The sequence below is a fragment of the Clavelina lepadiformis genome, chromosome 2, assembly GCF_947623445.1.
Source record: "Clavelina lepadiformis chromosome 2, kaClaLepa1.1, whole genome shotgun sequence".
Classification (NCBI taxonomy): Eukaryota; Metazoa; Chordata; class Ascidiacea; order Aplousobranchia; family Clavelinidae; genus Clavelina; species Clavelina lepadiformis.
The window spans coordinates 1532432-1546266 of NC_135241.1; the positions used below are offsets into that span (position 1 = coordinate 1532432).

The following is a 13835-nucleotide window of genomic DNA, read 5'->3' on the forward strand; positions in this document are numbered from 1 at the left end:
CAGTTCTTTACCTGTTGGCATGATGCTAGACAAAAGTTGTGGGAATTTTAAAACTTTTTAATTAGCAAACTAATAAATTGCTGGTGAAGTTGGACGCATATCCTTACCTGAAACTCTTCACAGTACAAAGAGTTTTGTTGACCTTGTGTATGACGTCATCGTCTAGTAAATAATTAATTGATAAGCAATTGCTTGCAAAATTTTCCGCTCGGGCAAGCCCCAACGGGAAAACTAAAGTATCGTTTTTGTTGATTGATACGCCTCGACGTTGTCGGTTGGTTCATTGAGGCTGACAGCCTACATTGGCGGTGACTGAAGTTAGCCTACAGCCTACAGCGTTGTGAACTGTGCAAAGAGTAGGCCTACACAGTTTAGTTTTAAAGATTGTGGATGACAGCTGTAGATTATTGGTAACAGGGTTATGATTGAAATGGAAGACAGATCATCTGGCGATTACAAACTGAATGGAAGAAGGAATGAGGTACGTTGCTCTGATAAATATTTGTCAAATATTCTTGTACAAAATACAATGTCTATACTGCAGCTGTAAACGCCCATCTAGATAACATTGAATAGTGCTTCTTAACCTACGCCCTACGAGTTGATCGAGTCGACGAGCAATTTGGCTTGGTCGTCATGCAAGTCTCATACAGTTAGTCATGTTTCATAGGTTAGGCAATTGTTATAGCTTGAAATATACAGAGTAGACCACCTTTTAGGCGAAGATGAAAAGTGGCGGTATTTGCGTCACTTTGTTTCGAGATAATTATCACGAACCAGGAAACTCTGTCACATGCAGGAATCTTTTGAACGAGGTAGTAACGAAGTAGTGAGGTAGGCTACTGGAAACTAAAAGCTTAAGTGATTTCTGATAAACAAAGCCAAGACATTATCCCGCCACAATGTGTGACTGCTGACAAAACACTTTTATCTCTGTTGTCTTATCCTTTGCGATAATGCACACTTCAGATGTTTTACGGTAGAATCCGTATGGGTTGGTATCATGGGCATTATAGCAAGATGTGTGTTCAGATAACCACTTGGCTAAACTAGGTGTTGGCGTTTTAGTTATAACATGAAACAGAAGGTAAGAATGATATATTTTCCAGCGAAATAACGAAAATGAGGTAACAGTAACAAGCAAATAATAGCTACTTTTCAACTCTAATATTATGGGGATGATGGTGGTGTGGATTGCTTTTAGGTTGGCCTAAAGCCAAGACTAATAGTCTTACTGTTTGACTCCGAGATAATTGTCTTTGACTCCGTTGCGTTTACTGTCTCTATAATGTTTTTTCAAATCAATACCAGCTTCATAAAGTCTAATTGTTATATTGTCCGAATAGGTTGTATCAAATTAGAAACATTTACACCATCTTTCCACATTTAAACCAAGCTATAACTCGAATTCAGTAATCATTTCAATTCCGAATAATTCAGCAATAACTTCAATTCAGCAGAACAGAAGAAATAACTCAGAGAGAAGAGAGTTTAGAAGAGAGCGATTTAGACCCAACATTAGCTTTTATACTCCCGTATTTTAACCAATGAGCGAGTGCCAAACTAGCCATACAATGACACGTATCTACTTGTCCATGTTACATTCTAAGCTTTTATCACAAAGAATTAAAATCGATTTTGCACCGGGTACAGAAAACCACTTGACACACTTAACTACGTCACAAGTCGATTTGGAACTACGATTGAATACGGATTACTAGGAACAATACATTCAAATTTGTATAGAATTTAACCGGAGACACAAAAATTGCTTAACAAATGCCAATTATAGAACTTGTTTAATTTGCTTATATCCAAACGCCACAATATAACAAGTGCCGTTACGCCTTTCTGCTTACTTTCTGCTGACTTTCTGCTGCTTACAGACCAGCGTTGTACTGTACCGGCTGAAATTCTACAGCATTTTCGAAAATGTTTTAAGGTAAAAGAGCTCACTAAAATCCTGAAAGTGCTGAAACGAAGAAAATAGGCCTAGTTGGAAAACACTGTTTTCAATTTCAGCCTTATGTGTCCTAAGTTAAACGAGTGTATTAGAACGTTTTTCGTCTAACTCTAAAGTATGAGATAAAAAGCTAGGATAAAAGTACAAAAAGGCTTTCGTGAGCAAGCCACTTACGATATTTGTTCTTGTTCACACAGCCTGTTGTTAAAGATAGGCGGTTAGGTTAGGTCGTTAGAATAATGGGTTCACGGTGAGGCAGAGAGAGCTGCCTTCCTGCTATTTTGCCAAAGTTTTTGTAATCATTCAATTATTACGTGATTATGGTCAAATGTGTTTGGTGTTCCATTCTATTTCTGTAGTTTAATTAAATTCAGAAACAACGATGCCTTTAAACATACAATAAACATAAACAATAAATACAAAGAAGATAGGCTAGTCTTATAAAAAGCGGTTTGCGGTTTACTTTAAGCAACTTACTATCGAAAGCAAAAACCACCAAAGTCGATGCCACTTGATCAATTATAAAAACAATGACTCGAACCGTTTCAAACAACTAAACCTTTCAGCCACTCACTGCCAATAGGCAGCAAAATCTAGTCAGAGCAATTGCAATATGAAAGCATTTGGACTACTTAAATGGAATCCATCTTGCTTCTTTCTTTTTTAAGCTTTTATTGCAACCACAGTTTTCTGGTGTTTCCCTGACCAAATAATTGACACATCAATCCGTATTTATATTTTTTGAAACTGAAATTTTGTAGCTGAAAGCAGTGCACTCAAGCGGAACTATGAATGGACACGCAGGTGACAACTTGCAAAAGGAAACTTCAAGTGTAGGCGGTCGTGAGGTAAATTATTTTGAACAGATTAAGGTAATTTCCCTAAGTTGCAACTTGTTTAATTTACAGTTTATGTTTATATTCAGCGAAAATCTACTCTTCGACCAGCGAAGGAAACAAAAACAATATCTGGATCACAGATGAGTCAGGCTACGCCCAATCCCCAAGCAAAAAAGTCGTCTTCAATCGACCAAGGACAATTTAAAAATGCTCGATCTGCCCGACCCCAAGCAAACACCGAAACCACCAAACCAAAGGCAACGCCGCTGTCCACTAAATATGATAAACAAGCAAAGACCCCAAAGTCGAGTAAACCTCCACCCAAAAAGCAACACCCTAATAACACCCAACCCAGAAAACAACCTCAAAAGAAAACCCAATCCAACCCGCAACCTCCAAAAAAATCCCAGCCGAAAAAGCAATCTCTAAATAACTCCCAACCCAGCAAGAACAAGCGCCAAAACATGGAATCTTCAAACAAAAATCAACATCACACCAAAGCCAAAACAAACACCCCACCATCGAACAAAACTCAAAGCAAAAACAAATCTCATCAGAAGGACCCTGCCTCGATCATAGCTTCAACACCGCAACCTACTGGAGATGCGACTGTATCAAATTCACCGGAAGGTAGCAGTCATGCGCTGTCGACTTCACAACAAGAAACAAAGGTGACATTAATATGTGCTATAAAATATAATAGAATAAAATCGGTAAACTTAATTGATGAAAACGCCTTTTCAGTTTGATTTGGTGCCAAATCGAATAGAATTGTATTTTTAAACTGGCATTTCTTACATGTGAACATTGGTCACATAAATTTCAATTCTTTCTTTTTAGACTAAAAGTCTTGATCAAGCCTGTAACTATCTCGATAAAGCGAGGCAGGTTAGCGCAACCTACTCCCTAATCCAGCAAGTGGCGAAGGGTGATCTGGACAAAGTGGAAGCGGCATCACAGGTTCTTGACACGTGGCACGCTCCCAGGACGAAAGCTGCTTTACAAACCGGTGTCGCCATTAAGCAGTGTTACGACGGAGATGCTGACGTCAAAGAAACCGCTACGAAAATTGCGCAATATGTAACCAAGCTATCTCGACGAGCTGGCGGAGTTGAAAAGCTTTATAATGGCGGTCGAGATCTTTGGAATGGTAATGGGAGATACGCTTGTTATGACTTGGTCGATGGGTCGATCGATCTTATACCTCACATAAGCAGCTTAAAACGGCTTGCGCTGGCTGGCCTTGGAGCATACAATGGTGACGTGGATTTATCTGAAATGACGTGGGCTGGTGTGTCAGCTGTAGGTGGGCCGGTTGCGGAAATTTGTGAAATGATGTACGGGTTAGCGGGGTCGTATTGGTATAAAGGATCGTCAAACAACCTAAACCCCGAAAACTCAGTTCCAGTCAACACTCCTTCAGAAGAAGAAAGTCAGTCAAACTCATAACTTTGTGCTTGCGATAAACATGGTGTTGCGATTTATTTATTATTTCTACTGACTAAATGATATTTTAGCATGAAAAAACTTTTACCACAAACTATTTTGGCTAAAGTTAATAGATATTGTCAAAATAAACTTAAAACCCAACAAATAAGCTGACATCACAATTCATCATTTCTTATATCCCACCTAGATTGAACTTCAACAGTTGTAGTTACATTAGTTTTGCCAATTTCATTGTTGTTTTTATAAGTTGTCACTTTCATTAGACATGACTTATCTTAATTCTCCTAAAACACGTCTTGAATTTCAAGCAATTCTTCGACATTATAAAAACTTGCTGCTACGCCTTTTTTCTGTGCTTGGGTCTGTTGTGACTGTGGATGTTTTCCTTGAATCTGCTTGGTGCTGCTTAAACGCAATGCGCGGTAGTTAGTAAATAAATGATTAAAATGCTTGTCGATGGAAAAACTTGCCTGTAGTGTGATAATAATTTGAAATAGTGTTAGTTCAATATCTTGCATTTATATTATTATGGTCCATGGCATTGCAAACTGACTAATCTACATAAAAACAAATATCTGTTTAGAAAAAAAAATTTATATAATGTTACTCAGCTAAACTTTATCAAGCATTGTTACTTGTGATGACGTATGTAAGTATGCAGTGATTGTCATTAACCAGCACCAATTCCACGCGAGAATCTTTTCGTAGTTCGAACATTTTGTTGTATGATTAACATAGTTACATGTCGTTATTAAAAGTCTCATTATTGTTTCGTCATTGCATTGTCTTGTGACGGTTACGTCAGGAGTCATGATTTGTTTTGGAAATGCTAGAATTTTATTTTGGGATCTTGCAATTCAGTTGTTGACCGGACTTGAATTCTCCTTGATGATGTTCAGATAAATTACCTTACTTGAACTGGTGTGCCACATATAAATACTGATGTAATGTTTGCAATCTTTCTTTTACCCTTTACCGTTTTCTTTCTAACTTGTTACGACTGCGCAATGTAACATTCAGCAAGCTTTGCCCGAAGGTGAAAGCCTTTGTGTTTGATAACAAATAAAATGGGAACTTTATCATTTAGTAATATGCATTGACAGAAGTTGAGCAACTAACAGCATTGTCACGCCGTTTGAGGAATGAAAACTCATATCATCGAAGCAGCAGTAAAGCAAGTTGTCATCTTCAATTATCCTCGCTTATATTTTAACATCAGCCGCCAGTGAACGCGGTGATTATGGCGAATATGTTTGTTGTGTAATACTTCACACAAGTAATACACAAACAAACAAAACTAATTTGTCATAGTCTCTTGTGTTTTGCAGCATCTGCGACGTATTTATGCTTTGTCAAACAAATCAACTCTTTTAAAATTGTGTTTTTCTGATGCTGATACACTGATAGAACTCATCACTTCGTTTGGTTTGAATCAATACAATTGGCTACAACATAATGTCCTGTATATGCCAAATACTGTTACAAAGACGAACTTGTGAACAAGCGGTTAGCGGTCATACAAACAGTTAAACTATAATTAATCAAGGAACAGCTCAAAACGTCAATTCAATTGAATATCACCGGCGAATGCGTTTCAGGCTTCAGTTAATGAACATAGATTTGTCCACGCATGTCACATGAGTGTTGACGATAGTGAAGAAAAATCGCTCAATTCGATGCCCTACCATGTAAATGTGAGGAGCCATGAAACATTTCGTCTATTGAAGTCGCTTGCTGTTCGGCTGAGTAAAATCATCATAACATCATCATCTGCATCGCAGCTTGAAACAAGTTTAGATAATGGCATCTCACGACTATCAAAATATAGTCGGTCCATGATAGGTCAGTCATAGCGTCCTGCCACTTATATGTACAATCTGTAGCGACAAAATATCAAAGATGAATTCCGAACACAGGAATGAACCACTTAGGTTGTAGCTGTAAGAAAAGTATGCTTGGTTGAACTGTTATGTAGTAAGCTGCAGAGTTGGTGAAGATATTTTGATAAGTCTAAGATCTAAGGAAAAGTTTTATGAGTTTTAGACAAAAGCAGGTGTTGACTAATTTGCCCGTATGTATACAAAGACTTTTATAGGGCTATGAAAGTCACATATTCTCTCATCGTTATATTTGCTACGTCGTTGGATTTTTCGGTTGTAGGTAAGTTAACGCGGATTCTATTGTTGCGTAATAAAAGGCGCCTTTAAACCACAGGTTATGACGTCATGTGCCATTGCAGATAGCTGCCAAACTGTTACGCACGTATTTGGCAACTGCAACGAATGCATGGTGAGAAATGGTGAAGTAATAAACGAACAATTAACGGTAAATATTTGTTGATTTGGAAATATACTGTTTGTCAATTGCAGATATTTGAGAACGTTTTAGAAATGACTTTCCTTATAAATGTTCTTTGAAACTTTCCCCCTTCTATAGCAAAAGAATGTTTTTTGTTTAAAATGAAATTCCTGTTGTCGTTCATGCGATTGAATTTTAAATACATTAATAGGAGTCATCAAGCCGCTGTCAAAAATGCATAGTTTCATCCCAACTTCAAAAGTTGTAAATTTATAGATTATTCAAAAAAACCAAAGAGAAAAAGAAATAAAACGAGGGGTCAAATTCTCTGCGATTTTATGTTTGGCATCACCTGGATATTTGGATTTTTAATCATTAACAGCAGTGGTGTGAGCCTTGCTTTTGCTTATAGATTCACCATCTTCAACTCACCGTAGGAAAAGGCGCATGATGGAAGTTAATGTTTAACTTAATTTGGGCTTTAGAGCACTTTGGATGTTTTTGACCTATTTAACAAATTTTTATTGATTTAGGTTTTGCAGTTTTTATTTTCCTTGTTGGACGTAATAAGGCAATCAGGGAACATTTTCTCGGAAACTTACACGGTTGCTAGGAGATCATCAGTTATTTAAAAAAGAGAAGTAACACTAACTAAACCTGCTGATAGAACACTCATTGAGTGACTTTTCATTCAAGCTGAAGGGGCAAAGGCCCCTTGCAAGCACAAACACAACTTGTGCATATTTTAAACATTTTTGTCTCGAAATGATATGGATTTACTCACGCTACCTTATTTCATAAAACCATAAAACAGATTTTTGCTAATTATCCTACATTTAATTTACCTGCAACCGAAACCCATGTGAAATTATGCACAAACACTCTGAACAATGGTTTTATGTCTTTGTTGTGTATTATGACGTCGCAATCCAACTGGTTTATTACCCTTATTATGTAACAATGTTTTGTGAGTTAGATTCTATTCAACGACAACACCTGATTAAAACACATAACATTCTTATCGCCCTTACCCCACTGCTTTAGGTATTTCACATTTTTTGTGGGATCTTTAACTCAAGTAAGGGTCGTGTCGTTTGCGCCGGGGGTTCAGCTTAAATTAATTTGTTTGTGATGTAACGCGTTGTTGTGCAATGCTGTGAGAAGAATAAAATATGGCCGTTTTTTATAGTCACTTCCTTTGGCAATGACCAATATCGCATACGCTGTAGTCGCAACTCCAGTCAAGTGTTTGTGTTGCCACTTCCCGATTTGCAACGTTAATCCTTGCACACAGCTCTGTGGATAACAAGTAACGAATTGTTTGAGAAAGATTGCTATTTGTCTCGGGGAAGTCCCAACGAGAAAAGTTTGCTCTCGTTGAACTTTGAACCAATGTAATGTGCTTAGCAAACAGTTTAAGGGGGGTATATAAGTGATGCACGTTCCATTCTAGGTTAACGTTATCGCTCTGTTCCACTCTTTCAAAGTTTTCTTTAAAGACAGCGAAAGCTTTTTTGACTATCTTACTTGTGCTAAAGATGGAAGAGACCTTTTGTTGAGATTCCAAATCAGATGAAAGAAGAAGACTTGTGAGGGCAGTCCCCGAGGTTGCGAATAAGCCAACGCATATTCGATTTATCGCCGAATTTTTTTAGCTCTTATAGGCTATAGCTGATTATTATTAAGTTGTTTGTTACGTGCTTGCAGTCATGGACCGTAGTCGTTAATTGCCAAGTTAGAATGTGGTGAAAAATCGTGTGTTTGTAGCTATTTTTCACAGTTGCTGATTAACATAACTTAACTTAAATTTACCCGCTTATATAAATCTTAATCCAACGAAATCTTAAACAGCTAAAATGAACTTTTTGCATGGCTTTTCTCCTAACCTAACCGCGTATCTTTAATAATTATAATGGGCTGCGTAACCTACATACGTAGAAATAGTCACTCACTTTTTTACTCCCAAACGCCAGAATCACTTCGTGAATCTTTCCAGCCTGCAACAAGCAATGGTTACTTTCATAGTTGTTCATTATGCTTGAAACCGTTTTATCAGTCTCAAACTAACCAGTAATATGTCGATTGGAATGATCAATATCAAGTTTGTAAAAACCTTACGTTAAATTAACTTTTAGGATCTGACAGCCGTCAAACTAATGTTGCAACACAAATCAGACGGAGCTGTATACATTCATTTTGTGTTAATAAAGAATGCTGAGCCTACCGCTTTTGAATTGAGAACGACGCTGCAGGATTTGGTTTAATTTGGAAAAGAAGGGTTTCTTTTCTTGCACGATATCTCGCTGAATTAATCAAAATTACACAGCAGGTCTTCTCGCAATGGCCAAAATTTGAACAGTGATTTTTGATTACAGCTTGAGTAACCTCGTTAGATATAGGCATTATAGGGTATTGCTGTGTTACGTTGCACGTTAAGCTTTCCTTATGCCCAGTGGAAAATGCAACCAGATGGAAATAGAATTGTGACCCCTAATGTTGGTGATTTGGTTGAAAAAGAAACAGAAAGTAAAAGGAAGATTCTTGACAAAGTTCAAGTAAGTCTGCATAGTCCACCTGACCCTTGGTTAACTGTAAAGGGAGTGTAACGACGGCTAGCTTGCTTAGCTAAATATGTGATATATGAGGATGACCATAAACTCGCTTAGCTAAATATATGATATGAAGCATTTTAAACAGATTAAAGTAATTTTACTCATTTGCAACTTGTTTAATTTTCAGTTTATGTTTATATTCAGTCGAGTATTTAGCTAAAATCTGCTCTTCAACCAACAAAGGAAACAAAAACAATATCTGGATTACAGATGAGTCAGGCTACGCCCAATCCCCAAGCAAAAAAGTCGTCTTCAATTGACCGAAACCAATCTAAGAATGCTCGATCTGCCCAAACCCAACCTAACACCGAAACCACCAAACCAACACCAACGCCGCTGTCTGCTAAAAATGTGAAACAAGCAAAGACCTCGAACTTAAGTAAACCTCAACCCAAGAAAAAACAACCTAATAACACCCAACCCAGAAAACAACCTCAAAATAACTCCCAATCCAGCAAGAACAAACGCTCAAACAACGTGGAACCTTCAAACAAAAATCGACATCACACCAAAGCCAAAACAAACACCCTACCATCGGACAAAACTCAAAACAAAAAGAAACCTCATCAGAAGTACCTCGCTCCGAACATAGCTTTAACACCACAACCTACTGGAGATGTGACTATATCAGATTCACCGGCAGGTAGCAGTCATGCGCCATCGATTCCACAACAAGAAACAAAGGTGACATTATATATTTGCTATTAACTGTAGTGGGCTAAAATCGGTACACTTAATTGATGGAAAGGCTTCATTCAGTTTAATTCCGTGCCAAATTGAAGAAAATTGTATTTAGTGGCATTTTTTACATGTGGACATTGGCCACATAAGTTTTAATTCTTTCTTTTTAGACTAAAAGTCTTGATCAAGCCGGTAGCTATACTAAAAAAGCGAGGCAGGCTAAAGAAACCATCACCCTAATCCAGCAAGCGGCAAAGGGTGACCTGGACAAAGTGGAAGCGGCATCACAGGCTCTTGACACGTGGCACGCTCCCAGGACGAAAGCTGCTTTACAAACCGGTGTCGCCATTAAGCAGTGTTACGACGGAAATGCTGACGTCAAAGAAACCGCTACGAAAATTGCGCAACATGTAACCGACTTATCTCAACGAGCTCGCGGAGTTAAAAAGCTTTATAATGGCAGCCGAGATCTTTGGAATGGTAATGCGAGATACGCTTGTTATGATTTGGTCGATGGGGCGACCGATCTTATACCCTACATAAGCAGCTCAAAACGACTTGCGCTAGCTGGCGCTAGAGCATACAATGGTGACGTGGATTTCTCTGAAATGACGTTGGCTGGAGCGTCACTTCTAGGTGGGCCGGTTGGAGAAATTGCTGAGGTGGTGTACAAGTTATGGTTACCTCCCAAAAGTAAACTTTAATGCTATGCAGTGGTTATGTTTTTAACAAAGGTCTGATCTACTGTTAGTTTACTGATGACTAAGCTATGTTATTAATACCACTGTCTACTGGAGCAGATTTTTATTTCATTTTGAGGAAAAAAATTTCCAACAACTTTGTGATTTTTTAATTCTAATAGTTTCAACAGCGGTGCTTCTATTATATTCCTTATGACGGAATAAATAGTTTACAGCATGTATTGAAAATCTTATGTGTGCACTTTACTATATAGATGTGTAACGTTTTTGCTAAACCTTGTTCACTTTCATATAATTATCATAGATTAAAGAAAGTGTTGACAAACTTCAATTGTTGTATCGACATTGTGAAAAGAATGCCAGTCTCTAGAATCTAGATAGTTTTCTTAGTGTTTGTAGTGTTTGTAATGCAGATGACTACATGATATTAATAAAGCTTAAGTAGAATGTATGCTTTATACGCGTTTAGGGTTGCAAAACATTATCCGACTAAAAGCCGCTAGCGACTAAAAAGGATGTTGTCCATTTGCCGAAAACGCACATTGAGTAGAGATCTTGGGGAAAAATAGATGCTAATACATCGACTTTTGAAAATTTGCTGCTCCGTTATTCGTTTTAATGCTTGAATACTTTGTTTCCTTCATAAATTTTGCAGTCTAGCATGACACACGTTGCTAGCACAACGCTTTTCAACACGCCTACTGTTTCCAGCATTTAACAATGTGAATTGGCTTTATGGGTAAAGGTAGTTGAGTACCAGGCAATGGCTGAGTAAAATCGGCTAAGTTCCTAGCCCCAAAGTATTGCAAATCGATGTTTTGAAGCATTGCAATGTAATGAAAAGCGATAACATATATCTTGTACCTTTCTTTTTTACCGCTTACAAGAACAGCAATGTACTCTTGTTGGATGATGTTAGTTGTTAATATTCAATTAATAGACAATGTTTAATTTGCTTTTATACATCCGCCAAGCCTTTTGTTTGGCCCGCAAACATTTAATTATAGACTGTAAATGAATAATTAAAAATATTCACGATATGTAATAGCTGTTCCACTTGAGTAAAACGTTTGAAAGGTTTTGTCAAACCAACACTCCACGAATATAATTGTGCGGTTTCCACTTTGCTCTGGTTCTTTGTTTGTGAAGTATTTCGACTCCAGTTATTAGGACACTGGAAAACAGGTAACTTATATGCAAACATAGTGACTTAAAGACGGAATTTATTCGCACGGTAGAATTCGTTAAGTCCACCTCGTAGCTTTATTACAATTCGAAGCATATTTTGTGCAATAAAATGTTTTTCCAAATCACAAATTACATTTCTTATCGGAGTAAAGAAACATTTCAACGTCAGCGAAATATCAGACTTGGTTGTGTGAAAATATTTTGTCACAATAATTTGCGAATTTTCTGCCTGTACTCGATTTTGCTGTCTAGGCCAAATCAACCTGCACCAAGTTGTCATTCTCTGCTTTCTAGACTACAGGCTGCATCACATAAAAAGAGCTTTGTTTTTATTGTGTTTAAACCGATTGGAGAAATGCGTAGAGCTTCATGGAGCTTAATCTATTGTAGAAAATGAAATTAGAATCATTTACTAGCAGTACTTAGTAACAAATTTTTATGAACTTTATGTATTAATTATAACGAATTAGAAAATTGTCCATTTACTTTTAAGAAAAATTACGCAAAAGTTGCAATTCGTTTGGGTTGCATTTTAAAACAGAATGTTACTGAGCGAAAATTTTTCATTACTAAATATACTTTTACCACTGATTAATTTGACTTGCTTAAGGAAGATGAATAGAATTATCTGCCCGATCTAAAAACCGTGTGGAAAGATGTAGCTAGCAATAGATACGCCATTCTCAACTTTATTAAATCTCTGAAAAAGATTGTCAAAGAACTAGGCTATGTGATTCTTCTGAAGCAAAAGTTTATTGGTCTGAAGTATAATAACTGAATTTATACAGAATTGTCCTGGTCTTTATAAAATTGTTCTTGATATACTGCGTTTGGTAAATATTCTTCATTTGGAAATAGCCTTCCAAATGCTTTCATGTATCGATGACATTGTGTATCTGGTAGATGCATTCAGTTACTGTGTACTAAGTGTGTAGCTAACAAAACCATTGACGGTTGCGCTGTAGGCAAGCTGTGGTTTGTTTCGCAGGCTACCGCCGATACCTACTCCGATAGGATCGACTACAAACTTTGTTGTTATATGAATCGTCAAATCAGTTTTTGGCGAAAAAGAGCAAGAAAAGGTCTGGTCGTGGACCACTTCTTTCTGGAGAGGCTGCAAGTGGTTTGTTAACTGTGCATAGAAGTTAATTTTCTTTTATACCACAGTCTTCTATACCCTGTGAAAAGCGCGAGAACAATAAAATCTTTGCTGAACAAATTCTGTGATCATTCCCCTCTCACAACGTTAGTTTGCAAGACAAGTTTCCCTCAATCCGGATTCAACACGGCCGAGTCGGGATTGAATCTGTTTGAAATATTTTTCTTATTTCCAATATCAAGAAAAAAAGGATAGTATACCGGTGCGCTTCAAACCCATCCAAGTCGTATGTATAACACAAACTTCGAGCTTAACATAACCCCACAACCAGAGTCAGCTGGCCTCAATGCCACGTCCTGATACTTTCTGTGACGAGTATGACAATGCAAATGACATCAAAGCCACTTCATGCGGCAAAAATACAAGAGCAAGAAGAATTTTGATGCAATGTTTATTATAATGTGATTATTATCAATCATTAGCTTGGATTAAGTTGTGTAATCATTACGGAATGTTCTCGAATGATCTTTCGGCAATATGCTATATATATTGGCTATAAATCTCACCGGGAATATGAATTAGTGTATAAACTTGGTGTCATTCGGTTTCGTTTTCCTGCTCTATACTTATTATGGCCTTTATTTCGCTCTAGTACTATTCTGATTCGGTGTATGTCGTTCCCTAAAGTTCAGTCGTGTTGTGTGTCATTTACAAGATATGTTATGTTGAAAATATTATGCTTCTCACATAATACTTTTATGACGTGTTATTACCTAATAATCATGACGTCAATTCGACAATCAAAGCTTGAGCACATTTTCCGCAGAAAGCGCAATTTTCTGGTACTTCTTCAGTAACGATAAAAGCACGTCGTAACGGATTTCTATGAACGGATGCCGTTGCCGTTCTCTTGCGTAGTTCTTTCTGTACACGGTATATATTACACTGGCAAAAGAGGTAGAGAAGCACAGTTATTACAGAAATACCTGCGTTTTTATCAGTGAG

At 37.4% G+C, this 13835-nt stretch overlaps 1 protein-coding gene across 1 annotated transcript; it reads left to right on the top strand.

The window, feature by feature from the left end:
- The first annotated feature begins 215 nt into the window (after positions 1 to 215).
- On the top strand, positions 216 to 5330 carry LOC143446974 (uncharacterized). The gene is made up of 4 exons (XM_076946860.1): positions 216 to 481; positions 2725 to 2811; positions 2889 to 3473; positions 3643 to 5330. The coding sequence occupies exons 1-4, from the start codon at positions 422 to 424 to the stop codon at positions 4249 to 4251; spliced, it is 1341 nt and encodes a 446-aa protein (XP_076802975.1). The 5' UTR covers positions 216 to 421; the 3' UTR covers positions 4252 to 5330.
- The last annotated feature ends 8505 nt before the right edge of the window (positions 5331 to 13835 follow it).